General features: G+C 45.4%; 1 protein-coding gene across 3 annotated transcripts in view; it reads left to right on the top strand.

Annotated features, from left to right (window-relative positions):
- The window catches only part of HDAC7 (histone deacetylase 7), a 235,504-nt gene that overhangs the window by 171,212 nt on the left and 37,117 nt on the right, over positions 1–27,175 (top strand). For all 3 annotated transcript variants that reach the window (XM_087710652.1, XM_087710653.1, XM_087710651.1), the window contains 9 exons: positions 2,649–2,751; positions 8,451–8,566; positions 11,991–12,110; positions 12,450–12,550; positions 14,817–14,939; positions 19,030–19,201; positions 21,089–21,297; positions 23,715–23,912; positions 26,205–26,433. In XM_087710652.1, coding sequence (XP_087566778.1) covers positions 2,649–2,751; positions 8,451–8,566; positions 11,991–12,110; positions 12,450–12,550; positions 14,817–14,939; positions 19,030–19,201; positions 21,089–21,297; positions 23,715–23,912; positions 26,205–26,433 — 1,371 coding nt within the window. The remainder of the gene's footprint in view (positions 1–2,648; positions 2,752–8,450; positions 8,567–11,990; positions 12,111–12,449; positions 12,551–14,816; positions 14,940–19,029; positions 19,202–21,088; positions 21,298–23,714; positions 23,913–26,204; positions 26,434–27,175) is intronic.

Genomic DNA, 27,175 nt, shown 5'->3' with positions numbered 1-27,175 from the left:
GATTTCAGATTTGTATTTGTGCCTGCCTGAGAATTACTTCCATACCCAATAGAGCTGAAATAACGCGCTTATTAATTTTGTCATCACACATACAGTTTTAAAAAGGAACCTGGCAACCTCACAGCCTTACTTAAAGCCAGGGCAATAATATCCTCATTTTTTATGGAGAGGAAGCGAAGCTGAGCGATCAGAATCTGCCCAGTAGTCTAAGCCTCCTTGATCAGGAGCCAGGGCTGATACCTATAAAGCTTTGCTGGCTGGTTATGGGGCAATATAGCCCAGCCCTTTGGAAATTACACATATCCACTCACGGGCATCAGAGGAGGCCACTTCAAAGATCTGCTGAGTGATACATGCCTGGGAATTCCCTGCAGCCACTTCCCACGCCTTTCAGCACCTTGTCGATGGTTTTATAGCAACATAGCCTAGCCCTGATATGGCAAGTTGCATGATCTTCCTTGGGAAGAGTTACTTCATTGAGACCAAGTCAAAGTAGGGTTCTTAGGGAATATTAACAACCAGCAGGGGAAGATGGGTTTCCTGTCTTTCCTTTGATAACTCAAGTGTGTTCTTAAGCTAAAGTAAAAGGTTTGCTGTTTCCTTTGACAAAAATAGGTTTTGAAATTCCCTTGCCTGTTGCTGCTGCTCTGATTCCAATTTGAAATCAGTGGTACTTCCTACTACAGGATGTTACACTTGCTGGTGCTCTTTTCCAGATAGTTTCTCTTGAATATGGAAAGTAAGTTGCTGTTGATATTTGCAGTACCTTTCCTTGTTGGGAAACGTACTGCAATATCAACAGCAAGTTACTTTCAACAGCAAGATACTTTCAATCACCTTGTTGTGTGATTGAATATGGTACTATTTTTCAAAACCAGCAAGCAAGTTGTTGTTAGGGTTCCGAATAGCATCCTCAATCAAAGAAGGCTAGAGATTCCTCAAAAGTTCAGATTTATTAGAGAAGCCATATTGGCACATCTGGGGAAACCCAAATCTGAAAGCTCTCAGGTTTTCCCCACCCAATTGAAAGTTCAAGACCCTGCCCCAGCACCCACATGTCCATCACATGGCCAAATCAGCCACTGTCACGAAGGAAGATTCCTCCCATCCACGTTAGTACAGGTGCAGGGACAAAATGACCTTGACTCTCTGAGAAGGAATGTTATTTTGGCTACATATCTCCCATGCTCCATACAATCCCCCCCTTCCCAGTTTCCCACAGTAGAATATGTTTGAATATGTGGCAGGCTTGAGGCCCAATACAAAGATGGCTTCCAAGCCTGACAGTTGTATTTTATCAGAAAGTGTGTGAGATACTTGTTTGAAAGTTGCTAAGGGCAGCTATTTCATAGTTTCATTCATGAACAAGCTTTGAAAGATGGCAATCAAAGATCAGCCTTTCATCAGCCGTGTTCAGTCTTTCATATACCTAGCAATCTTTTCTTCCTCTTGTTGCAATGTTGATGTAGTTATGACTGTAGTTTTATTATGTTCCCCTCTGCTCCACTTCATAAATCTATTTCATCCCTGTAATCATATGCAAGACATAGAGATAGCTTTGAGGGAAAATAGATGTGTGATTTAATTAAAAATAAATTAGTTTTGCTATTTTTTCCCCCTTGCCTTGACCAAGCATGATCCAGGACTAGAAAGAAGTGATACATTCCCGACTTAATGACACACCTGGCAGAAGACTACTAATTCAGAAAATTGTAAATGACTGGGGTTTGATACAGGTTTTGATGGACAGAATTATGGAGCCAAGGTGGCGCAGTGGTTAGGGTGCAGTACTGCAGGCCACTTCAGCTGACTGACAGTTCAGTGGTTCAAATCTCACCGGCTCAAGGTTGACTCAGCCTTCCATCCTTCCGAGGTGGGTGAAATGAGGACACAGACTGTGGGGGCGATATGCTGACTCTGTAAACCGCTTAGAGAGGGCTGAAAGCCCTATGAAGCGGTATATAAGTCTAACTGCTATTGCTATTGCTAATTAGTTGGTAGAATGTCTGCTTTTGTCTTCTTTGCTGGGTTTTGTCTGTATGATCCCTAGGAAAGGAGGGCTGGGAAAGACCCCACCCTGAAATTGTGGGGGTTCCCTGCTGGTCATTTAGAGCAGAGGTGTCCAACCTTGGCAATTTTAAGACTTGTGGACTTCAACTCCCAGAATCAGCTGAGGTAATCTGGGAGTTGAAGTCCACAAGTCTTAAAGTTGCCAAGGTTGGAGACCCATGATTTAAACCACCCTGAGATGAAACGAGAGAGAGGGCTGGCTTCTGTAAGGCAGCTTCCTGCAGTTATCAGGGAAACAGAGGAACATGCAATACATCTGTGAATGATGCCCTTTGAGGATAAAGACATAAAATTTTCACATCTACCACAATCTTAATTTTTTTTTCCCTCAGGAAAATCTGCCTCTTATTTCTTGAAACGCCTTCTTGCTTTATTTACCAGTTAAGATGTACATCCCACCTGTGGGATCTCGGTGGCTTTAATGAAAAGATCTTCCCTTATGTTTGAGTCCAGTCAAATGTTTTTGGGTGCATTTGAATCCGTTTTCAGGAGCCACCAAATTGGAGAATTAGAGATGAGTTACCATAGCTGACTTTTGATGCTTCATTTTAGTTACCAGCTGCGTTTTTGTTCAACAGGTGCTGTAGCAAGTATGGTTGTGAAGCAGAAGCTGGCAGAAGTCATCCTGAAAAAGCAACAAGCTGCTCTGGAAAGGACTAATGCTCCCATCATGCCATACAGGTAATCTAGTTCTAGAAATACATTGGCAAACCTCACATGCTGGAACATCAACAGACTTCTTAACGTCGCCTTAAGAATTGGTCTTGCTACAGTTCCCATCATCCTCAACCAGCATGCCCAATACAGCTTGCAGGAATGGTGAGGGAATAGAAGGGGAACTCATAAAATATGCAGATGACGCTAAGGTGGCAGGAATAACTCAACACCCCAGAAGACAAGCTCAGGATCATAAAAGATCTTGACAGATTTGAACAAGGGGCCCTATCCAACAACATGAAATTTAATGAAGAGAAATGCAGGATTAAGCAACACCTGGCTCCAAAACAGTAACTGTGAGAGGGATCTTGGAGTCCCGCTGGACAATCACTTAAACATCACCTACATGGCTTGGGGCCTGGATATCTGCGGGACCGCCTCCTGCCACATACCTCCCAACGACCCATAAGATCTCACAGGTTGGGCCTCCTTTGGATACCGTCGACTGGGCAATGCTGGTTGGTGACTCTCGGGGGAGGTCTTTCTCTGTAGCTGCCCCGGCCCTGTAGAATGATCTACCCGCAGAGATCCGGACCCTTCCCACTCTCTCGGCCTTCCGGAAAGCCACTAAAACCTGGCTGTTCCGGCAGGCCTGGGGCTGTTGACCACAAAATACAGTCCAGCCCCACTCAGAACGGAGTGTATGGTGTGCTGTTTTTAACTCTATCTTTTTTTTCTCTGTATTTTATTTTTTGACTTATTTCTGTACTGTAAGCCTCCCGGAGTCCTACGGGATTGGGCGGCATATAACTATTATTAAACTTGCAGGTTCACCCACAAAAGGGCGAACGACAAAAGCGCGCCTGACTAAACCGCGGTGACAAAACCGCAAGTTCTAAAGTGCGCCGACGAATGAGCGCTGAAGTGCGCCAACAAAAGCGCGCCGACAGAAGCGCGCTGTAACCCTAACCTTAACCCTAAACCTAACCCTAAACCTAACCCTAACCCTAACCCTTACCTTAACTTAAATCGCGCTTCTGTCGGCGCGCTGTTGTCGGCGCGCTGTTGTCGGCGCGTTGATGACATCGCGGTTTTAGCGCCGCGGTTTTGTCGGCACGCTTTTGTCATGCGCGCATTTGTCAGGTCACGAAACTTGCAAACTTGCAAACATGAGCCATCAGTGTGCTACAGCAGCCAAAAAGGCTAATACAATCCTTGGTTGCATAAAGAAAGGCATAAAATCAAAATCATGTGTTGTGTTAGTACCACTCTATAAAGCCTTAGTAAGACCACATCTGGAATACTGCATCCAGTTTTGGTTACCGCATTACAAAAAAGATGTTGTAATTTGTGGAAAAAAAGAGAGCACCTAAGATGATTAAAGGCCTGGAGACTAAAACCTATGAAGAACGGTTGCAAGAATTGGATATGACCACTCTAGAGAAAAGATGGACTAGGGGAGGATATGATAGCAATATTCCGGTATTTGAGGAGCTGCCACAAAGAGGAGGGCGGGTGGTCAACCTATTTTCCAAAGCACCCGAAGACAGGACAAGAAACAATGGAGGGAAACTAATGAAGGAGAGAAGCAATCTGGAATCAAGAAGAAACTTCCTAACAGTGAGAACAATTAACCACTGGAACATCTTGCCTTCAGAAGTTGTGGGAGCTTCATCACTGGAGGCTTTTAAGAAAAGACTGGATAGCCACCTATCTGAAATGGAATAGGGTCTCCTGCTTGAGCAGAGGGTTGGACAAGAAGACCTCCAAAAAGACCTTCCAGCTAAATTCTGATTCTGAGATTCTAATTAGAAAGGCACTTAGGATGTGAAAAATTGGAGGGTTGATTAGGTTGGTGCTGTACCCCAATTTAATCAAAGGTAGATGTCTTTGAGTTATCCATGATAGAAGTCACCCTAACTTAAACTGATAACTTAAGAGCCGAGGTGGCGCAGTGGTTAGGGTGCAGTACTGCAGGCCACTTCAGCTGACTGTTATCTGCAGTTCAGCGGTTCTAATCTCGCCGGCCCAAGGTTGACTCAGCCTTCCATCCTTCCGAGGTAGGTGAAATGAGGACCCAGACTGTGGGGGCGATATGCTGACTCTGTAAACCGCTTAGAGAGGGCTGAAAGCCCTATGAAGCGGTATGTAAGTCTAACTGCTATTGCTATTGCTATACCTTTAATGTGGTTGGGATGGCCCTCTCCAGTGCTGGCTACAACTTGACTTTCTTGCATACTTGCCTCATTTACTTTACCACCTTACATATTTTTAGAAGCCCTATAGTTCCACTTCGTTTTACAGCACTGTAACCTGCCTTTGCTGTTTCATGGATGTGTCCTCTTTGAAAGAGAACATGAGCCTGTTAATAGCCCTGGGATCTTGATCTGTGCGGGTTGAATTACATCCCCAGGTAGATCTTTTGCAGCCAAGATCATTTCTCTGCTTGCATTGTTCAGGACTAGTTACACACACACACACACACGCACACCCACACACACACACACCACACACACACACCACACACACACCACACACACACACACACACACACACCAGTGTCCTGTTTTCTTCTCTATTGTTACACCCTTGCTAAAGTCCTTGACCTAGTTCCAGACACAGCACTTTGGGTGTTGCTATAAAGGGAGAAGCTATTCAGCTCTGCTGACTTTTACTGGCTTAAGTTTCCTGTTTTTTTTTTGGGGGGGGGGGGCGGAGCTCGACAGGCTTCCTTCTGAGCAATATTTTTGTTCAGGATGGGGAATGCTTCTTTAAATGCACACAAGCACACATATCCTGTAACAAAAGGGGCAGTTTGGTAACACCCCTTTCAATCGAAAGCCAACTAGATGTGTTGGAGTAGGACTCCAGTCATCCCCAACCACATTGTAGGAGGTCAGGATAACTTATGGTTAAGCTGTGGTTTTTCTGCAGACCAAGGCCAGAGTTGGTCTTGCTGAAGTGGGGCTTGATCCTCGAAAACAGTAGTCAACCAGCTATATGGGTGCTTGTCCAGATTTTCATTGATTCTGGAGAACAGGGATACGACGAATAGTTTGGATGTAGGGTTGGTTGGAAAGCATGTCATGAGTGCTTCCAAAAATGGCCACCATGAAGGGGAGGGCCAACAACTTCTCAGAATAGCTACAAGAGTTGTCATAGCCAACCACAAAATACTGGTTGGCGACGTGGTTCTCTGCATCAGGAATGCCCCCTAAGGCTAGCTTACCTCCTCTTTTTCATTAATAATCATATCTATGTATAAGATTAGGTTAAGGTCTTTGTAGGCACCAAGCAGTCCCATAATGCAGGATTCCTTATTGCAGTCAAAAAGGTAAGGCTAAGGGAGAGAGGCAATCTAAACACTAATTGTAAAAATGATGAAAGAGATACAGCAGATTGAAAGTTTCTTTTGTGCCCCTTCTTCCCTGAATGGGCAAATTTGACAGGGTTTCCAAAGAACAAAGGAAGGGGGGGGGGAAACCCCACCTTGCACAATCTTACGGATACTGAATATTCCCCAAACCGAGATGCAGGAACTTTATTTCAGAAGACAGCGACCTTATAATTGGAGATAACACTGAAAATCCATCACAATACAATTGCTCTTTCATCCTGCCATCTTTCACACGTTGATCCAGAAGTACCAAACTTAAGTCCTTAAGTCAGAGGTCTCCAAACCTGGCAACTTTAAGACTTGTGGACTTCAACTCCCAGAATTCTCCAACCAGCAGCTGGCTGGAGAATTCTGGGAGTTGAAGTCCAGAAGTCTTAAAGTTGCCAAGTTTGGGGACCCATCCATATCTTAAGCCATTTGTGGTCATTACTTACATAAAGGAGACATGTGGGTCCTGCTGAAACCTCAACTTTGAATGGCACTGAAGAACAAAATTGGGCAGGGCTTTCAAAGCTACTTGTTCACAATGCTTCTGAAGGAAAAGTGTAATACCTCCTCATCTTATTTCTTCACGACTCAGTCCTACAAGTTGTGACCTCAGCCTTTCTGACCAGTATTGACCAATTTGAGTTCTGACATTTGCAATTGGACAGGGATACTGCTACTTCTAGAGATTAATCTGTGAAATTACTTTCAGCTGGCAACTCTGCAAACTCCCAAGATGGCTTCAGCCAGGTTCACTTCAGGGTTGACAATTCGGCTTGATGTCACTGTTCCAATTAATGCACCCATAGGAACTGAACTCCGAGGCAGACAGGTTCCTCAAAGAAGAGTTTATTGGATACTTCATATTGGCACAACTGGTGACAGCCAAATCTAAAAGTAAAAGTTTCCCCCCCTCCCCCCCAAGTTACTGGTCACAGTGTCCAATCCAGGTGCTGGCTGGTTGCCCGGTTACTTGCTCCTCCTCTGGCTAGCCACCTGTGTGATTGTCCTTGGTTCCCACAGGAAAACTTTATTGTTTTGGCTACAAAACTCCATCTAACTATTCCCCCCCCCCTTCTCACCATTGTGTGGCAACCCTGAAGATTCCAAGATGGCTTCAGACAGGTTCTCTTCAGGATTGACATCAGCAGTGAATTATGGGCTGACCCTAGGGAATCTTGGCAAGGAGGTTAGATTTGAACTGGAGACTTCCTAACCTGCAGGCTCATTCCCTTGATCTTTAACTGGCTGACCAACCGCACTCAATGTGTAGTCCTCAATGGAACTACGTTTACATGGAGGGAGGTATGCAATGGATTACCCCAAGGCTTTGTTTTAGTTCCAGTACTCTTCAACATCTTCATCAATGATCTGGATGAGGGGATAAATGAGGAACTCATCAAATTTGCAGATGACACCAAGCTGGCAGAAATAGCCAATACTCCAGAAGATAGGCTCAAGATACAGAAGGATCTTGACAAACTTGAACATTGGGCATTATCTAACAAAATGAAATTCAGTGGTGAAAAGAGTAAGGTTCTACATTTAGGCAAGAAAAATGAAATGCACAGGTACAGTATAGGTGGTACCTTGCTCAACAGTAGTAACTGTGAGGGGGATCTTGGAGTCCTAGTGGACAACCATTTAAATATGAGCCAGCAGTGTGCAGCAGCTGCCAAAAAAGCCAACACAGTTCTAGGCTACATAAACAGAGGGATAGAATAAAGACCACGTGAAGTGTTAATACCACTTTATAAGGCCTTGGTAAGGCCACACTTGGAATACTTCATTCAGTTTTGGTCGCCATGATGTAGAAAAGATGTGGAGACTCTAGAAAGAGTGCAGAGAAGAGCAACAAAGATGATTAGGGGACTGGAGACTAAAGCATGTGAAGAACGGTTGCAGGAACTGGGTATGTCTAGTTTAATGAAAAGAAGGACTAGGGGAGACATGATAGCAGTGCTCCAATATCTCAGGGGTTGCCACAAAGAAGAGGGAGTCAAGCTATTCTCCAAAGCACCTGAGGGTATAACAAGAAGCAATGGGTGGAAACTAATCAAGGAGAGAAGCAACTTAGAACTGAGGAGAAATTTCCTTACAGTTAGAACAATTAATCAGTGCAACAGCTTGCCTCCAAAAGTTGCGAATGCCCCAACACTGGAAGTCTTTAAAAAGATGTTGGATAGCCATTTGTCTGAAATGGTATAGGGTTTCCTGCCTAGGCAGGGGGTTGGACTAGAAGACCTCCAAGGTCCCTTCCAACTCTGCTATTGTATTATTGTATTATCATAAACTGATCTAGGAATGTTACCCACAAATCTCTTTCTCATGCTTTATCCAGGTCCTTAGAGCCAATGGAACATGAAGGCCCACCGAATCCTATGCTCCATACTTTCTTTCCTCCTGTCCCCAACAACTCCAGGAGTTCTCCAGACCACTTTCCGTTAAGGAAAACAGGTAAAAAGGTCTTACTTGAGTTACCCTTTGAGGATATTGAGTTTCCAAGTGATAGTTTTTTTGTGGGGGGAGTGGAACATCCTTGATGCTCCTCTTTGGACAATAGCAGGAATAACAACATTGGACTTTTGCCAGGAAATAATTTTATAGTGTAGAATTTAATATGATGAACTGCCTGTATCTGTATAATAAACCAGTGTTCAAAGGCACAGCTACTTGCTGGATTGTTCAGAAAAACAAGAGTAAGAGGAAGGAATCCATGGAAGTTCACATTAACTTACTTGAGATACATGCACACCGTTATTTTTCATGTATGAGCCAAGGTGGCGCAGTGGTTAAATGCAGCACTGCAGGCTACTGCTAGATCAGCAGTTCAGCGGTTCAAATCTCACCGGCTCAGGGTTGACTCAGCCTTCCATCCTTCCGAGGTGGGTAAAATGAGGACCCAGATTGTTGGGGGCAATATGCTGACTCTCTGTAAACCGCTTAGAGAGGGCTGAAAGCCCTATGAAGCGGTATATAAGTCTACTGCTATTGCTATTGCTATGTACCGTATTTTTCAGAATATAAGACGTACCAAGATTTTGAAGAGGCAAATTAAAAAAAAAGGTTTTTGCACCCTGCAGACCGCTCAAAAATGGGCCGTTTTTTGTCCCCCCCCCCAAAAAAAAAAACGGCATAGTCTTTAGGAGGCTTGTAGAGTGCTCCTGGGGGCAGGGTGGTGGGGGGAATTGAGCAAAAAACTGCCCGTTTTTCACTCATTTCTGCACTCCCCAGCCCCCAGGAGCAATCTGGAAGCCTCCTAAAGGCTATGCAGAGCCATTTTGGTGAAGGGGGTGGGGTTTCGGGAAGCAAAAAATGCTGTATTTAGTGTATAAGACACACCCAGATTTTCAGCCTCTTTTTTTGAGGGAAAAAGGTGCATCTTATTCTCCGAAAAATACAGTAGTTTTTTTTGTTTTTTTTTTGTAGTTGAATAGCCTAGGAATTAAATTGTGGTTTTTAGAAGGTGACACCATGTGGTGTTTTTTTCTTCCTCCTTCCTCCTTGCTTTTTCTTCTTGTGTCATTTTGATTGTAAGCCTGCAGCTGGGCTTCCTTTGGTTTCATCAGTCTTCTAAAAGTTTTATTGCTTTTTTCCCCTGAATGTGTATGCTGCTCACAAAATCAGATTTTCTCTAGGATCTCAATGTTTTGGTAGCAACGGGGTGGGGGTGGGGGAAAATCTGAACCATGAAATAATAAAAGACCACTGACTTATTTGTTGTCACACCCTCTTTAAAGAAATAAGTCCTTGGCAGAGCATATGCTTTGTTCAATAAAGACCAAGGTTCAGCTCCCAACAGTGATAACTGAAAAAAATATCAGATTTCAGGGCTAAAAGTAGCTCTGTTAGTCTCCTACAAAAAGATGGCTCCTTGTCAAATCCATTAATGCAGGATCAGATCTTACGTTCAAACATAAACAACTCCCCTTGATTATTCATGGCCATGGTGGCATTTAATTGGAATCTCTCACACTCTACTAATGAAGTGCTAATGAAGGAAAAGGTGGTGTGAATGGGCTATCACTGTAGAGGTGCAATAGTGGTGCAATAGTGGTGATATAAACAAAAATGTGAAACTCTTGCTCAAGCCAGTGATTTGCAAACGACTTCCTTGGAACAGAAATCTTTCTGGGAAGAGGAAGAAGAATGGGGACAGATAGAGAGAAGCAAAGGGCAGGGGGGGGGGAATTAAACTGAGGTGTACATGGGAAATCAATGTCTAGTCTTTCCTAGAGAATATATTAATACAATGTTAATTCTGTAACTTTTAATTTCTATTAAACTTACTTTTTGTCCTAGACCAGGGGTGTCAAACTTGATTTCATTGAGGGCCGCATCAGGGTGTTTGCCCGCGGGTGGGCGGAGTGGGTGTGTCCAGGGTGGGCATGGCCAGCCCAACGTCACGCTGTCGCGGGCATCTGTGGTGACCTGAGCACTCTACCAGCAAAAATAGGCTCCCAAGCTCTGTTTTCAGCTGCCACTGCCTCCTGCAGCTCTCTGCCAGTGAAAACGGAGCGCGTACGGCCCTCCCAAGCTCCGTTTCCACTCGCAGAGGGTTGTAAGAGGCTGTGGCAACTGAAAACGGAGCTCGGGAGCCTATTTTCACTGGCAGCAGTACTGCTGGCTGGTCCTTTGCTGTTTCCAGCCGTGGCACGACAAAACCGTGCTCGACTAAGCCGCGCCCGATTAAACCGCGTCGCTGACGTCATCAACAGGGCGACAACAGCAAGCACGGAGAAAGAAGGGCGCTTTAAATAGCGCTTTGAAAGCAAGCCGATTCAAGTTAAGGTAAGGGTTAGGTTTAGGGTTAGGTTTAGGGTTAGGTTTAGGGTTAGGTTAAGGGTTAGGGTTAGGGTTAGGGTTAGGTTAAGGGTTAGGTTTAGGGTTAGGTTTAGGATTAGATTTAGGGGGATTAGGTTTAGGTTTAGGGGTTAATTTTAGGTTTAGAGTTTACAGCGTGCTTCTGTCTCCACGCTGTTGTCGCCCTGTTGATGACGTCAGCTACGCGGTTTTGTCGAGGGCAGTTTAGTCGAACACTGTTTTGTGGTGGAACCGTTTCCAGCGCAGCCCCTCAGACCATATCTAAGTACCCTGCAGGCCGGATCCAGCCCCCAGGCCTTTTGACATTCCTGTCCTAGGCCCTCTACTTGTTGGGATTGGGTCTTTTGCTTACCCCTTGAAAAGGCTAGAATGGTCTTCACAGTATAAAAATCGTTGCATCCTTCAAGCAGTGAAAAGAGAAGTGGAAGTTGGAATGCGACTCAGATGTTTTCCCATAATTTCATTTAGAGGTCTGTTTTGACCATTCTGTTGGCAATGTTTCAACAGGCTTTCCTCTCTCCAACCCAGCATTTTCCCTGAGTTTACTTCTTCAGTGGGAGATCATTTCTAAACCACCCCAACAGCCAAAAACTAACTCTGTGATTTGCAATAAAAGGCACTAAAATAAATGGGTAAAACACATATAATAAAACCAAACGAAATGCAAAACAAAACCACCGTATATGGCCACAAGGTGACCATTCAAATACTAAAGCAACACGAACTGACATTAATTTAAAATCCAGTTTGAAAGCCTGAGAAGTAAAAAATAATACTCGAGGTGCCAAAGTCTCTGGGAAAGACATTGATCCGAAAGACAGACGAGGCTAAATAAACTGGATGATCTCCCTGAGATCATTTGCATTGCTGTGGTCTTGGATGATGCTCTTAGTGTGCTGGCAAATGCCTTGGTTGATTTCGTGGTGCTAAAGGCCTTGAACCACATTCTCGCCCTGCAGTGTCTTGCTAAGCACTGTAAGACGTATCTCTGCCGAGTTTTGTGGACTTTTGCTCCAAGCACTTCTGACCCTCTTCTCTGTAATATTTTTTTTTTTAGCCTCTGAGCCCAACCTGAAGTTGCGCTGTAAAGCTAAAAAGACTGAACGGCGCAAAAACCCACTGACCCGGAAGGAAAGCGCTCCCCCTTCCTTGAAAAGGCGCCCGGCAGAAGCCATTGGTAAGAAGAACCCATACAATGGATTTGGTGGAGAGGGACTTTTTCTAGTGTGTGTTCCCCTTGTCGTTAGAATGGGGTAGAGATAGACCATTTGAAATAATTCCTGGGGCAATGTTTTGGCACCCTTGAGGATGTGATGGGTCTCCGCATAGCAGTCCTTGAGCTTCTAAGCAGTTTGTTTGAAGACAAGCCTAGAATGATCCCAATTTCTGGGTTAAACCATCTTCCCCAACCAGTTGTGCTCATGCTACAGATTCTGGGATGGTGTCCTTGACCTTCACTCTGCTTGTTCTGCCTGTCCCGTAGCCAAACCCTTGTGTCCTCTCTCACCACCTACAGATTCATCCCCCAGCAGCAGCAGCACCCCAGTCTCTGGATGCAGTTCACCCAATGACAGCCTGGTGCCAGAACATGGAGCCGCACCAGGGCTTATCCAAGAGGTATGGAACCCATAGGAAAGTAGCCAAGACTACTGATAACCTGGAACCTTGAGAGATGAAGAATGAGCACCATCAAAAGGCTTACAAATACGTAGCTGCTTACTCAATTGCTTGCACCTGATCAAAACTTCTAGCCATTGAGTAAAATGGGAAGCAAATTAGCTTCTGCTCTTCAGTCAGAAATTACATGTTAATTTCAATCTGTCTTTTTATTTTAGAAGGCACTTATTATCAACTGGGGCATAATGGTTTTGGTTCTTCTTTCCATTTTACACTTCTTTACTAAATGTATATCCTGATGACTTACTCTCTGCAAAAAAAATACTGTCGGGATAAGACGCCCCTAACACCCCTCAGGGTGTGTGTTCTGTTAAGATACAGCCTGTTGTGCCTTAAAATAGCTTCTACTGTACAGTGCAGTGGAGTTGCCATGGTAACAGCTTCATAGTACTCCACAAGGGGGCTCCCTCTGGCAAGGGGGAAAATCCAACATTAGAAATTACGTTTGCTCTGGACATTTCCCCCTATAAATAAATACCTGGGCAAACTAGTCAGATATAAAACCTTTGTATGTGCTTTAATATGGATGCTGAAAAATTCATCTCTTGGATTGGGAGTGTTACAGACAACTCTGCTGGGTTTCAGAGACACAGAGATAACGTCTCCACCTACCAAAATCCTATTTGTGGAGGCAAGACCCAGTATGTCTGTTTCCTACTACACAATATGCCTGATGACATAAATGATGACATTTTTTTGGTTTCTTGTTGATTGTTTTTAATTCTACAATATAAGAATTCCACTTCCCATGCACTCTGTCTACTACAATATCAATAGAAGGGAATATTTATAGCTCAGGGTTGAACTGTGAGATCTTTGGTGCTCTCTGAACTTGGTAGTGTTCTTGCGACATTTCATTACCAAACTATGTAACATCATCAGTGCTGTGATGGTACCTAGTTTAGTAATGAAACGTCTGCAAGAACATCATCAAACTCAGAGAACATCAAGGACATTGTAGCAGATAATTTTATGTACTACGCTTAGGTCAGCTCGAAGGCGGCATAGTTCTAAGTTGTCTAAGCTCAAAATTTCAAGTCTGGTGGCTTCAGGTATTCAGAGGACTGGAGGACTCTTCTCGTGAAATATCTCTGGACTCGCTCGATTGCATTACTATCCAATATGCAGTCCGGGTTCCAGACAGTAGAGCTGTATTTGTTATTCCCAAAATTTAAAGCCTAGCTCTCTTCTTCCTATTTTCCCATATCAATCTTCCTACAGATTTTTATTTGCCGCTTTGAAGGTTTCTAGCATTTATTTCTGACGTTGTTTTCCTTGGCATGAGAATCAGAGAATCCTTCCACACTTACTTTAGCCCTTATGTAAAGGATGGGTGTGGGCCAGTTAAACAAATATTGCAGATGAGGAACAGATGGACATTTTTGCGGTATCAAATGAGTGATTTGCAATCTCCCCATCCAACCACGACTTAGCTAGAGGATCAAAGTTTCCGAAGCCCTCTAACCTTTCCCCTTTGTGATTGCTACAATCATGTCGGGAGTGCTGACGTGCTTCCAGGGTGAAAGGATTGTCTGGTGACATCACCATTGCCTGGAGGACACCCACTTGTGGGCTTCCTTCATGTCCTCGTTAAGCTGCCCACCGAAGTGGTCCCCATCATGGTCGCCCACTTTCAAACTGCTGGGTCAGCAGGAGCTGGAGTGAATGAGGGGAGCTCACCCCATCCCACAGCAGCAACTGGGTCTCAAAACACCCGCCTGGCAATCATCATACCAGCGTCCTAACCACCTGAGCCACCGTGCTCCTTCCACTTGTGATAAACCTGCTGATTTCGTCTCTGGAATTTTTGCTTTTTGGTTATGAGGTTCCATCAGAAAGTTGACGTGTACAGAAGAACCTCTGGTTATGACTATAATTTGTTCTATAACTTTGATCACAAACCGATTTGGTCATGACCCGAACCTAATTTGGGAAATTTGGCACTTACAAAAAAAAAAAAATGGTGCGGAAGGGGAAATCAGCTGTGAAAAAAAAATGGATTTTTTTTTTTTGGTCCGAACCCAATTTGATCGTGGTCAGAAGCGTTTGTGACCAGAGGTTCTACTGTAATTGTAAATGTCCTCCTTTGTTCCCAGGCTGAGAAAATTCCGCCATACATACAACAATCTTCTCAGGACAAGTTTCACTGTTATGAGAGTTATTGAACTGGGTGGATTACTATTTTCCTTTCCTTTTCTCCTTGTAGGCCCCACTAGCTCAGCGCCTGAGAATGCAGGAAAGTTCACTGGCTCACTATGCTCTTCAGACGAGTAGTTCTCTCCCAGCTCTCACCCTCGGATTACCAGCCACTTCTGCAGCATCTGCCAGGGTATGTTTTAAGAGGTTGATGGCAAGAGAAAAGGGGATTGAGGCTGTAGATCAGACACAGTTCACGCTGGCTTTCCTAACCAGGAAACTTTGCAGCTGGACTCCCAGAACAGCAGTCCAAGCAAGTTTGCAGTCTTGAGATACGTGGTAGGTTGAAAAAGAGACCCGAAGACTGTGGCAATCACAGTGCCCAATGGAATCCTAAGTGGAAATACCGGTCGTCCTCCACTTATGACCACAGTGGAGTCCAAAATGTCTATTGATAAGTGAGGCATTTAAGTGAATTTTGCCCCAGTTGTTAAGTGAATCACTGCACTTGTTAAATTAGTAGCATGGTTGTTAAGTGAATCTGGCTTCTCCATTGACTGTCCTTGTCAGAAGGTTTCAAAAGGTGACCACCTGACCCACCATCATAATTAAGAATCAGTGGCCAAGCATCTGAATTTTGGTCACACGGCCATGGGGATGCTGTAACCGTTGTAAGTGTGGGAAACAGTCACAGGTCACTTTTTTTCAGTGATGATATAACTTCGAGCGGTCATTAAACCATTGTGAGTCGAGGACTGCCTGTAGATCAGTGGTCCCCAACCTTTTTATCGCCGCGGACCAGTCAGCCTTTGATAATTTTACCGTGGCCCGCTGAGCGCGCGCAGGGGTGGGGGGGCATTGTTCCCACTCTTCCCTGGAGCCTTTGCGCACGGCCCAGGAGCTTTTGTGCTGCAGCGAACATCAGAAGCCCAAAGCAGCATATATAAGTCTAATAAATAAATATTGTGCCATTTTTTCCTGCAACAACAGTGAGATTGGTTCATCTGAGAGCAAATGACCAAAATTACCCAGTGGACTTTTAGGTAAGGGACACCATTGACGGAGAGGGGGATGTTTGATTTTAAAAAATTGTTTCACTTAACAAATGTGGCAAGAAAAATTGTAAAATGGGGCAAAACTCAATCAATTTCTCACTTAACAACATACATTTTGGGCTCAATTGTGGTCGTGCATTGAGGACTACCTGCACTTACCTTCAGTGTTACTTCATTCTACTGTAGCATTAAATTTCATATAGAACAAGCTTGTTCTTTCAGAATTGTGGAATTGTTATATAACTGTCTACCTTTAGAAAAGTTTCTCTTAAGTTAAACTCAGCTCCTATAATTTTATTGATGTGTCGTAATTTTCTTAGCAGTAGTATGAAAATTGTCATTGTTGCTTTTGGACAATTTTTAATATTTTACTATTAAATATACAGTACTGAGATTCCCAGGTGGGTTCCCCTCCAATTATTAGCCAGGTTCAACCCTGCTCATCTTTTTGAGAGCAGGCAAAAACAGCCAGGTTACATCCCTACAAATTGAAAGCTCTCTCTCTCTCTCTCTCCCCTCCCTTCCTGTCTCTCTGTCACTCTGTGTGTATGTGTGTGTGTGTGTGTGTGTGTGTGTCTATCTCTCACTCACTCACTTAATCACACACTCTGTGTGTGTCTGTCTCTCCCTCCCTCTCTATCACTCTATCCCTCTCTCCTCCCTTCCTCTCTCTGTCACTCTGTGTGTATATGTATGTGTGTGTGTCTATCTGTTTCTCACTCACTCACTCACTCACTCACTCACTCACTCACTCACTCTGTGTGTGCATCTCTCTCTGTGTCTCTGTCTGTCTGTTTTTCTGTCTGTCTCTCCCTCCTTCCCAACCTGCAGATGGGCTCCGGACCAGTGGAGCCTCTTCCTTCTTTTTAACCAGGTGATCTTTATTAAGGCATAAAAATGAACCTTAATTAGAGGCTTAACAAAAGAAGCCGGAAAGAGATAATGAGATAGTGGAGCCAAGAAGCTGAAACCTGGAACTGGAGAAAAACCTTTTCTATCCCCTTACCAGCCCATTCGGGAAGACGATCCCTCCCCCCGTGGATGGGTTCTAGACCAGCAGAGCCTCCCTGGACATCACAGCAGCAGCAGCCCCAAGTGTGCCGATCTCGGCGTTTTTCACATCGGGGCGTGCTGCAAGAGGGAGTGAGTGAAGACCGGGGATTCAGTAGAAAGGAAAGCAACTTCAGAGCTATGGCTGGCGTTGGGCCGGCAAAGGCTTCCCACTGACCTCCCCCCCCCTCCGAGTTCCTGACAGATCGAATTATTTCAGCAACAGCTTCCCCCACCATGGCGTCCAGCCTCCCCCTCGTACGTCACCTCCGCTCCGTTCTCCAGCAAGCCTCATGGGGTTTTTTGCCTTTAGGAATAAGAATGTTTAAAAGGCTTTTTTTTTTAATTTGAAAAAAAGATGATGCAGATTCTGAAAGAGTGAATCTCCGTCGCACTGCTATGCTTTTTCTTCCTCCAAATAATGGTCACTGCTTATTGTAGGGAGTCAGCCTCCTAACTTCAGTCCAGGCTCTGCAACTACCTTCTCTCCCCACCCCCCCAAACCCACAGAAACAGGAGGGAATCGGTCATTATCATTAGCACTCTCTCCCACGCCTGGCCTCCCCTTCGGAGGTAAGGGGCGGGGAAGAGCAGATCTCCCGGGGACACAAATATTTCCCAAGTGCCACCACCCGCTTCGCGGAGCTCCCCCCACAAAAAACAGGAGAGGAGTGAAATAATGCTACGCTTTGGAAACGCGGATCTCCAATGCCAGGGCCATGCCAGGAGCTTCAGGGGTTCCCTCCAGGCCACCTGCACAGCCAGCAGCCGCATCCACAGGCTCCATGGAGAAAGGCAGGCCATGGGAAAGGGGAGCAAGTGCGCTCCCTGGCTCCCCGCTCCAATCTCGCCCGCCCAGTTCCCAGACCCTCTCTTTGGAAAGAGTTCTCCAGCAGCCTCTGGCGAGGTGTTTTCCCCGCCCTGCTCGGGTGCAAAGCAAATAAAGCAAATAAAATATAAAATGCTGGTTTACCTTTCTCTGCTGCTTCTCTCCCTGGCTGGAGCCAAGAGGAGATCCCTGTCCTAGTCTTCCTGCTGCCCTCGTGGCATGGGCAAAACGGATGGTACTTTGTCCCTTCTGTCTCCCCGTTGCTCAGAAAAGCAACTCCGGGAAGGTCCTTTGGTGGCAGCCCCCGGCCGCTGCAGCGATCATGGCCCCCGGCCGCTGCGCGGCCCGGTGCCAGGTACTCCACGGCCCGGCACCGGTCCGCGGACCGGGGGTTGGGGACCACTGCTGTAGATCATTTTTAAAAGAAGCAAACAGCCAGTGGAGAATGAAAATCCATCTGCTAAATTCGACCTATTGGTAAATATATATATAGAGGGAGCCTAGGATTGTTGGTTTTTTTTTTTAATGTTTACTGGGTTTGTTTCTCTTCCTGCAGAAGTTTCATTACCAGGCAGATCGTATCACCAGTACATCAGTGGGCTGATAATACACAAAGCCTGTAGTGAAACATCTGCAGGAAGAAAAGCCGGTTCCACCACAAAACCGCGTTCGACTAAAGGGCGCTCGACGAAACCGCCTAGCTGATGTCATCACAGGGCAACAACAGCGCGGAGACAAAAGCACGCTGTAAACGCTAAACCTAAAATTAACCCCTAAGCCTAAACCTAACCCCACTAAACTTAATCCTAAACCTAACCCTTAACCTAACCCTTAACCTAACCCTAAACCTAATCCTAACCCTTAACCTAACCCTTAACCTAACCCTAAACCTAACCCTAAACCTAACCCTTACCTTAACTTGAATCGGCTTGCTTTCAAAGCGCTATTTAAAGCGCCCTTCTTTCTCCGCGCTCGCTGTTGTCGCCCTGTTGATGACGTCAGCGACGCGGTTTAATCGGGCGCGCTTTAGTCGAGCGCGGTTTTGTCGTGCCACGAGAAAAGCCAGTTTGGAGAACATTAAGAAGTCAACTTCCTAAACCACTAGCTCTAACATAAATCTATGAAAAATTCTGAAAAACAGAATTCCTACATTTTTTTTAAACATGGATTTGCAGTTTTTCCTAAAGTTCCCCGACTCCACCTTTCTATTTTTCTATTCTGTTTCTGTTTGTCTTTTTGAAACGTCCCAGCTAATTTCTCTGCATTGCTCCTTTGAGAATGTCGGGGAAGGGTAACTTGGGATTCAGAGAAACGCTGTTCGTTCACACTCTCCAATTCTGTCTGTACAGGGGGACGGTGACCACAGGGCACACCCAGGCCTTGCACACAAGGTGCCTGTCCTGACTAGCACTCATTCACCCATGTTTCTACCTGCCAACCTGGAGCAACACGAACCCGGAAGCCCTCTGTCCCCTCGACTTCACCCTGTTATCATTCTGGAGCCCTCTCCTCTGGTTGCAGGTGAGTTTGCTATCTTTCATTTTTTGGAGGGAAGCATAGAACACAGAAAACCCGCAACTTTGCCTCCCTGAGATTGCTGAACTATAACTTCCATGGTCCCCTGTTCCGGGGTGACGGATGCTAGGCGTTGGGAATTCAGCAACAGTTGAAGGCCTGCCTAGCGTTAGCAAGCTGTAGGACAGTTCTTGATGTGCACCCACAGGTATTAGCCTCCAGCATTTCTAGAAAGGCCTTTCAGAAGGAGGAGCCTAATTATAGCACTTAGACTTATATACCGCTTCATAGGGCTTTCAGCCCTCTCTAAGCGGTTTACAGAGTCAGCATATCGCCCCCACAGTCTGGGTCCTCATTTCACCCACCTCGGAAGGATGGAAGGCTGAGTCAACCTTGAGCCGGTGAGATTAGAACCGCTGAACTGCAGATAGCAGTCAGCTGAAGTGGCCTGCAGTACTGCACCCTAACCACTGCGCCACCTCGGCTAATTATCAAGAGGTAACAGGGACATGGTGCATGGTTACTATCCTTCAAAGGAGAAAGGTCCTGCTTCGCTCCTGTGGGCCTGCTGAACATCGGCCTTCCCTTTGCTATTTCCATTGATTACCTCAATCACTGCAGTAAAATCTCAGGTGACTTGATGTTGTATTCAAAATCAGCTCAAGCTGTATGTACTAATGCCCTGGGATTAGCCTTTCAGGACGTGCAGAGCATTTTTCTGTGCACGGCAACCCCAGAGGAGGAGGAGGAGGAACAGAGGGCTTTTCCCAATTGTAGCAAGGAGGAAAACACTTAAATGCCACAGTCCATTAAAAACAACCACAAACCAGCATACTGTATTAGCAAGAAGAGCTTTAAGGCAGACGTAGCTCAAGTGCAGAAATATTGCAAATATATATGTGATGTAAGTTATATTACAGTGAGCTCCTATACTTCGGGGTTCAGTAACGTGGCCCCTTGCAAATGTTTCACACTCCAACCTCCTATTCAAAGGGCCAATTTTAATCTCTTGTAAAATAAAACTCACAAACTCAGTTGTAGGAAATGTAGCCCAGAATTTCGGGAAGGTACCAAATGGCTAATCTTGGAGGGATAAGATCTAATTGGCTATAGTTAATCCATATTGTTGCATTTTCAGTGTTTTAGATATTTATGCTTTGGGCAAGTGTTAATATGTTTCTTGGGATGGCACTGGATTTTTGTTGGTGATTTCAAACTGGTTTTCATACAGTTCTCTACAATTTTCAGCCATTTGGGAGAAGAATGTACAGGTTATTCCCTCCTGCATACCCTATTTTTAAATTGCAGTCCCTTTATCCTTAGAGTAAGAATAAGCAGGCTGTGATTCTGAGAGTGAAAAGGGACACTTTGTATTGTCATTTTAGTTAGGTTCATTTGTTTCTTTATTGCAGGATTTTTATTTTAGTCTTGTGGACTAGAAACCTGAAGACAGTCAGTTTCATAACCCAATGCTTAGGGTCATTTAGAACAGACTCTTTCCATAGCAATAGCACTTAGATTTATATACCGCTTCATAGTGCTTTTACAGCCCTCTCTAAACCGTTTACAGAGTCAGCCTCTTGCCCCCAACAATCTGCGTCCTCATTTTATCCACCTCCGAAGGATGGAAGGCTGAGTCAACCTGGAGCCAGTCAGGATCAAACTCCTGGAGCGAGCAGTGAGTTAGCCTTGCAGTACTGCATTCTCACCACTGCCTCGCCACGGCTGTGCCCCGTTGTAGACTAGAAATGCACTCTTGAGTTTTAAGAATTCTGTAGAGCCTTTGCAAGGGCCGTTTCCTTTATCCGTTTGTTCCCACCACGTGTGAATGTGCTTCTAAGCCTTTTGGGGTGCCGCCTGCTACCTTCAACCCCATGTCTCCTCCGTTCACAGTTCCAGGGCTGGGATCAGTCCCCTTTCACTTCAGCTCTTCAATGCTTCCTTCGGAGCGGCTGCCGATGCCAGTGATCCATAAGCCCTTGGGACGGACCCGCTCGGAGCCTCTGCCATCCAACTCCAGAACTGTGCAGCAGCAACTGGCATACCAGCAGCACCACGCTTTCCTCCTGGAGCACCTGAAGCAGCAGACTCAGCTGGGAAAGGTGGGTTACAGGTTTTGGTCATCTTCAGCCACTGAGCAGCAGGATGTGATCCCAGGGATTTGGGGAGAGGACATATTTCTTACCCCCCACCCCACAAGAGATCTGATTCTGTGGGTGTGGCCTCCTTTGTGGGAGTGGCTTGCCACCCATGTGACCAGATGGGAGTGGCTTGCCGCCCATGTGACCGGATATGAAATTATGAATTAGTACTTAGGTCGGTCCATTCAGAAACTCTGGCATTGAAGCATGCAAGTCTTAAAGCTGTCAAGTTACAAGATCCTTGCCAGTGGTGGGTTTCAAAAAATTTTGGAACCTCTTCTGTAGGTGTGGCCTGCTTTCCGGGTCCACTGGTGGAACCTCTTCTAACTGGTTCGGTAGATTTGACGAACCGGTTCTACCAAATAGGTGCAAACTGGTAGGAACCCACCTCTGTCTTAGTCCCAAAAACCCACTTTTATTTATACAGCTGTGAATTATAATCATTCACAGCCAGTAATGATTCACAAACAGTCTATGAAGATTCCGACAGATGTCTGCTCCAGTTGACACAGTCTTTCAAGGTAATGTTGATAAGCACCCACATTTATCTCCCTTGAAATGCTGCCAGAGACCTAATTGCCAATTAGTTTTGCAAGGCCAAATGGAGCACAGAGTTAAACAGGACTTCTCAGAGTTTGAACCGACTAGATGAACTAATTGCTTCCTGCAAAGGCTCACATCCATTTGCTCCTCTTTTATGCCTTGTGGGAGGGGCCAATCATCTCCAAGCCTTACTCCCGAGTCGCCCTTTTTGTCCTAATTGTTCTCGCCTTCTGGAAGCTCTGCGCATGCACACAGTGGGAACAGGCTCACACGGTTCTTCTGCCTCACTGATGTCAGACTCTGGAGTCTCCGGAGGCAGCACATAACTACCAGATGGCCCTGGCCCCCTCTCTGCCTCTGACACAGAGCCCTCATCAGAGCCTTCCCCAGACTCCAGGACTGGCCCATGTTCCTCCCCAACCTCCTCACTGTCCGAGTCTGCTGCCAGCTCCACAGGCTGCTGATGGACCACAACATAAAGTCCAGAATTGACAATAGAGCATACTCCCAGTCTTTCAAGAGTGTATCTGAAATCGAATCTTTCAAATTATGCTGTTATTAGTAATATTTCTTTAAAAATATATATGCTAAAATCACACAAGATGGATTGCTGGCAGAGCAAGAAAAGGGCACTTTGTAGCGAGAAAGTGTCATGCCTCACTGGGTCCAGAAGGCTATTCAGTCCTCAAAATACTATATACTCGCAAGATAAGTTGAGAATTTTAGGTGCCAAAATGAACACACACACACACACACCAATTGGTTTCAATTTATCTGAAAGTACCTTTTTCTTTCTTTCTTTCTTTCTTTCTTTCTTTCTTTCTTTCTTTCTTTCTTTCTTTCTTTCTTTCTTTCTTTCCTTCTTTCCTTCTTTCCTTCTTTCCTTCTTTCTTCCTTCCTTCCTTCCTTCCTTCATTTCTCCCTTATTCATTCCCTCCCTCTTTCTTTCTTTCTTCCTTCCTTCCTTTCTCCCTTATTCATTCCCTCCCTCTTTCTTTCTTTCTTTCTTCCTTCCTTTATTTCTCCCTTATTCATTCCCTCCCTCTTTCTTTCATTCTTCCTTCCTTCCTTCCTTCCTTCCTTTATTTCTCCCTTATTCATTCCCTCCCTCTTTCTTCCTTCCTTTCTTCCTTCCTTTCTCCCTTATTCATTCCCTCCCTCTTTCTTTCCTTCCTTCCTTCCTTCCTTCCTTCCTTCCTTCCTTTCTTTCTTTCTTTCTTTCTTTCTTTCTTTCTTATTTCTACAGTCACCTATCTCAACCAAATGACTCTGGGATACTATATATGCAGGGGTAAAATCAACTTGCCTTTGCTACTGGAGGCAGCACATAACTACCAGATGGCTCTGGCCCCCTCTCTGCCTCTGACGCAGAGCCCTCATCAGAGCCTTTCCCAGACTGTTGGACTGGCCCATGTTCCTCCCCAACCTCCCCATTGCCAGCCCCGTAGGCTGCTGGCAGACCACAACACTACCTTCGCTGCCGATTCACATACACAGAGCATCAAGTACATCCATCGTCATTCACCCGTTCGAACCTGATAGAACCGGCTGAATTGCACCACTGTATATATGGTAATACCTTTTAAAAAGAGCCCCTCTTTCCCACGTATGCTCACAGATAAGTCCGTCTGTGGCCAAACAGGCTTATCCATAGGCAGCACATAATATTCTGTTTTAAAATTTGAAGGTCTGCTTATAGGCGAATATACTACAGGCTGAAGCCGAGAGATCACTTGCCAACCATTTGTATTTCCTTAACCGGGATGGCTGTGAGTTTGGGTTGCTGAGCTTAGCTGCTCCTTCATGATTGTCTTCCTGCTCCCACCCCCGCACAGCGCATGGCCAAATCCAGTGAGAAGCCTCGCCTGCAGCAGATCCCCTCTTCCGAAGACATGGAGGCCACGGCAGGAGAAGACCTGTATGAGCAGCCCCAGGGCCAGGGGGAGCCTCCACCCTCAGGAGGTGGCAGCAAGGAAGCGGAAAGGATCTCCAGGTTGGGTCAGCAGCCTCGAGAGGAGATTGCCCTTCATCAGGTATTGGAAACAAACTGAGCAAAGAGAAGTTAAACAAACGTTTTCCTTCTTCTAAAAGGCTGCATGTGAGCAAAGAGAAAGACTGCTGTCCTTCTGGCATCTTGTGGTTTGTCTTTCCTGCAGAGTTGGGACCCTGCAACAATTGTGCGAAAATGTATAATTTTTTGTGAGCGTTCACACACACATGCCCATCGATGCAGCTAGTCTTGAACTACAGTGAACGTGACGGAGTTAAATTTCTCTCTTTCCCAAAGAAATATTCTGCCCACACTCCTTTCCATTTCCATGTTTTTCTTGGGATGAAATAAAGAGCAGGCCCTTTGCTTCCTTGCAGTGTAACAGATTTCCAATTCAACAGACTAGATTTCCATGTCAAACCATTATGCCAATGATGTCATAATACCCATGATGTCATTTCTGGCCATATATATATCTCTTGCATAATGACAACGCATAGCTTTAACTGTCTCATTTAACAGCCCTTGGCAAATAACAGATCTGCCCTCCCTACAATAGAAAAGTGGGTTATTAATGGTCATCCTACATGTATTTCTTTGAGAAGCGGGAACGTAAATCAAAAGGAAGGTAGAGTGTCTAATTTCCAAGCAGGTATAACAAAGCCTGTGCCTCTCTCATCATTATGCCCTCTTTCTGCTCAGAGGGTGATTGCTTTCTCCTTCTTCCTTCCGCACACGTGCACACAACAATAAGACAATTATAAGAGTGTGATTTGGGCTCCTGATATCAGCACCCCTAAAGCATGTTCTTCCAGTAGCCTTTGTTAGCCTTAGGCTCCATTCTGTAATTCCCTAGCAAGCCCGACCCATGATCCAGTGGTGGGATTCAACATTTTTACCACTGGTTCTGTGGGCGTGGCTTGGTGGGCGTGGCGTGGCTGGTGGGCGTGGCAGGGGAAGGATACTGCAAAATCCCCATTCCCTCCCCACCCCACTAACCTGTTTTCCAGCTCAGTTCTCCTGTGCAGGGCAAAAGAAGAAGACCCAGCCAATCAGCTGGGACTCAGGAGGCAGTGAATAGATGGAAGCGGAACCAGCCAGAGGTGGTATTTGCCGGTTCTCTGAACTACTCAAAAGTTCGTCAGAACTGGTCAGAACTGGCTGAATACCACCTCTGCCATGATCATCCCTGATCACATTTTCCCAAAGCTAGGGAAGGCTGCCCTAGAGCTTCATTGGGCTGGATTAGAAACATCCTTTAAAAGTTTCAGTGTCTGTGCCAGGAAAGGGTTCAAAAATTGTCCTGATTTTCCTAGAAAGCTTCTGAGCTTATCTAGCTGTTTTCTCTGATCCCTAACACAGAGCACCCCTTTTTCCTGTTCTTCTCTGTCTTGGAAAAACAGTGCTCTCCCTCCCTGCCGATTATCTCCCTTCGACCAATTCGATCGCACAGACTGGGCCTCCTCCGAATCCCATCTGCCAGTCAATGCCGACTGGCGACCACACGGAGGAGAGCCTTTTCTGTTGCAGCTCCGACCCTGTGGAACGATCTCCCCGCTGAGATCCGTACCCTCACCACCGTCCAGACCTTCCGCGCAGCCCTCAAGATCTGGCTCTCCCAGCAGGCCTGGGGATAGGTTCCTAATTCACCCGCCCGAGTGTTTGATTGTTGAACGAAAGTTGTGTTTTACTATTTTTTTCTTTGTTCACATTTTGTTTTGTTTTTGATGTTGCACTTCCCTCCCTTGTGATTGTAAGCCGCCCTGAGTCCCCTCAGGGAAAAGGGCGGCCTATAAATTTTAATAAATTCAAATTCAAACTCACTCTCTCTCTCTCTCTCTCTCTCTCTCTCTCTCTCTCTCTCTCTCTCTCTCTCTCTCTCTCTGCCTCTCTGCCTCTCTCTCTGTCTTTCTCTGTCTGTCTGTCTGTCTCTCTCTCTCTCTCTGTCTGTCTGTCTGTTTCTGTCTGTCTCTGTCCCTCTCTCTCTCTCTCTCCCTCCCTCCCTCCCTCCCTCTCTCTCTCTCTCTCGTCCCAAAGGTGGGGGGGGGGTTTTCCAAAAGGCAACTGGATTTTCTGTTTTTTCTTTGAAGATGTTTTGCTTCTCATCCGAGAAGCTTCTTTGGGACTACTATGACCCGGATGACTGAGAATCTCCATAGATATTTTTCTCTCCCATCTAATTCTGTGGCTATGGTTATGTCTTTGCTACCCAAGTGCGCTAGAGGGCGCCAGCTGCTAAGCCAAGCCAGTACAGACGCCTGCCTTTTAGTTTAGTGGAAAGGTGAGCATTACTAGGATTCTCCCACGTAACCAGGCTCTTAATTCCATCCCACAGGCACATTATGTCTGGGAGCAGCAACAGCGTATGCAACAGCAACAGCTCCTCCGAAGGCAGCCTGCTGACTCGTTGCTGACCCCAGTCGCACGGGGAGGCCACCGGCCCCTCTCTCGAGCTCATTCCTCACCCGCTCCGGCCACCGCCTGTCTCCCTAGCCAGGACGCGTCTTCCAAGGTCATCCCACTTCCAGTGCCAGAACAGTCCATCAAACCGCGCTTCACCACAGGTAACATGGCAGGTTTTTCCTTGATGTTGTGTAAATAGTTGTTTGTTAATTTGTCCAAGGTATACAGCTGCCCAATCAACACGCAACTCAAGGTGAGATATATATTTATGCTTCTCATCGTCATTGACAATGGGTGTCTTTGACTGAAGCACTTAACTGAACTTGGCCAAATGTTCTCCAAAAAGTTAACCTGGATTGGACCTGATTAATATTCGGGTAGAAGACCATCAAATCCAAGGACGATAGGGTGAAATTGGGAAAAAAAATATCTTGTACACCATACAATTAAACAAGATTTCTATAGAAATCTTCATGCTAAACTAGTACAGTGGGATTATAGGTCTTGTATACTACTGGGTGACTGGAATGGCGTTATAGATACCAAGAGAGACAAGAAGAAGATCACATGAAGTGTTAACACCACTTTATAATGCCTTGGTAAGACCACACTTGGAATATTGCATCCAGTTTTGGTCACTGTAATATAAAAAAGATGTGGATACTCTGGAAAGAGTACAGAGAAGAGCAACAAAAGTGATTAGGAGTCCAGAGGCTAAAACATATGAAGAATGGTTGCTGGAATTGGGTATATGTAGTTTAATGAAATGATCCTTCTTAGGGGAGACATGATAGAAGTGTTCCAATATCTCAGGGGTTGCCACAAAGAAGAAGGAATCAATCTATTCTCCAAAGCACCTCAAGGCAGGCAAGAAGCAATGGGTGGAAACTAGTCAAGGAGAGA

Source organism: Thamnophis sirtalis, unplaced genomic scaffold (assembly GCF_051295495.1).
Source record: "Thamnophis sirtalis isolate CommonGarterSnake01/CBP01778 unplaced genomic scaffold, rThaSir2_p1.2 scaffold_3, whole genome shotgun sequence".
NCBI classification, from domain to species: domain Eukaryota; kingdom Metazoa; phylum Chordata; class Lepidosauria; order Squamata; family Natricidae; genus Thamnophis; species Thamnophis sirtalis.
Note: the sequence above shows the minus strand (reverse complement) of the source record. Positions and strands in the feature narration are given on the sequence as shown.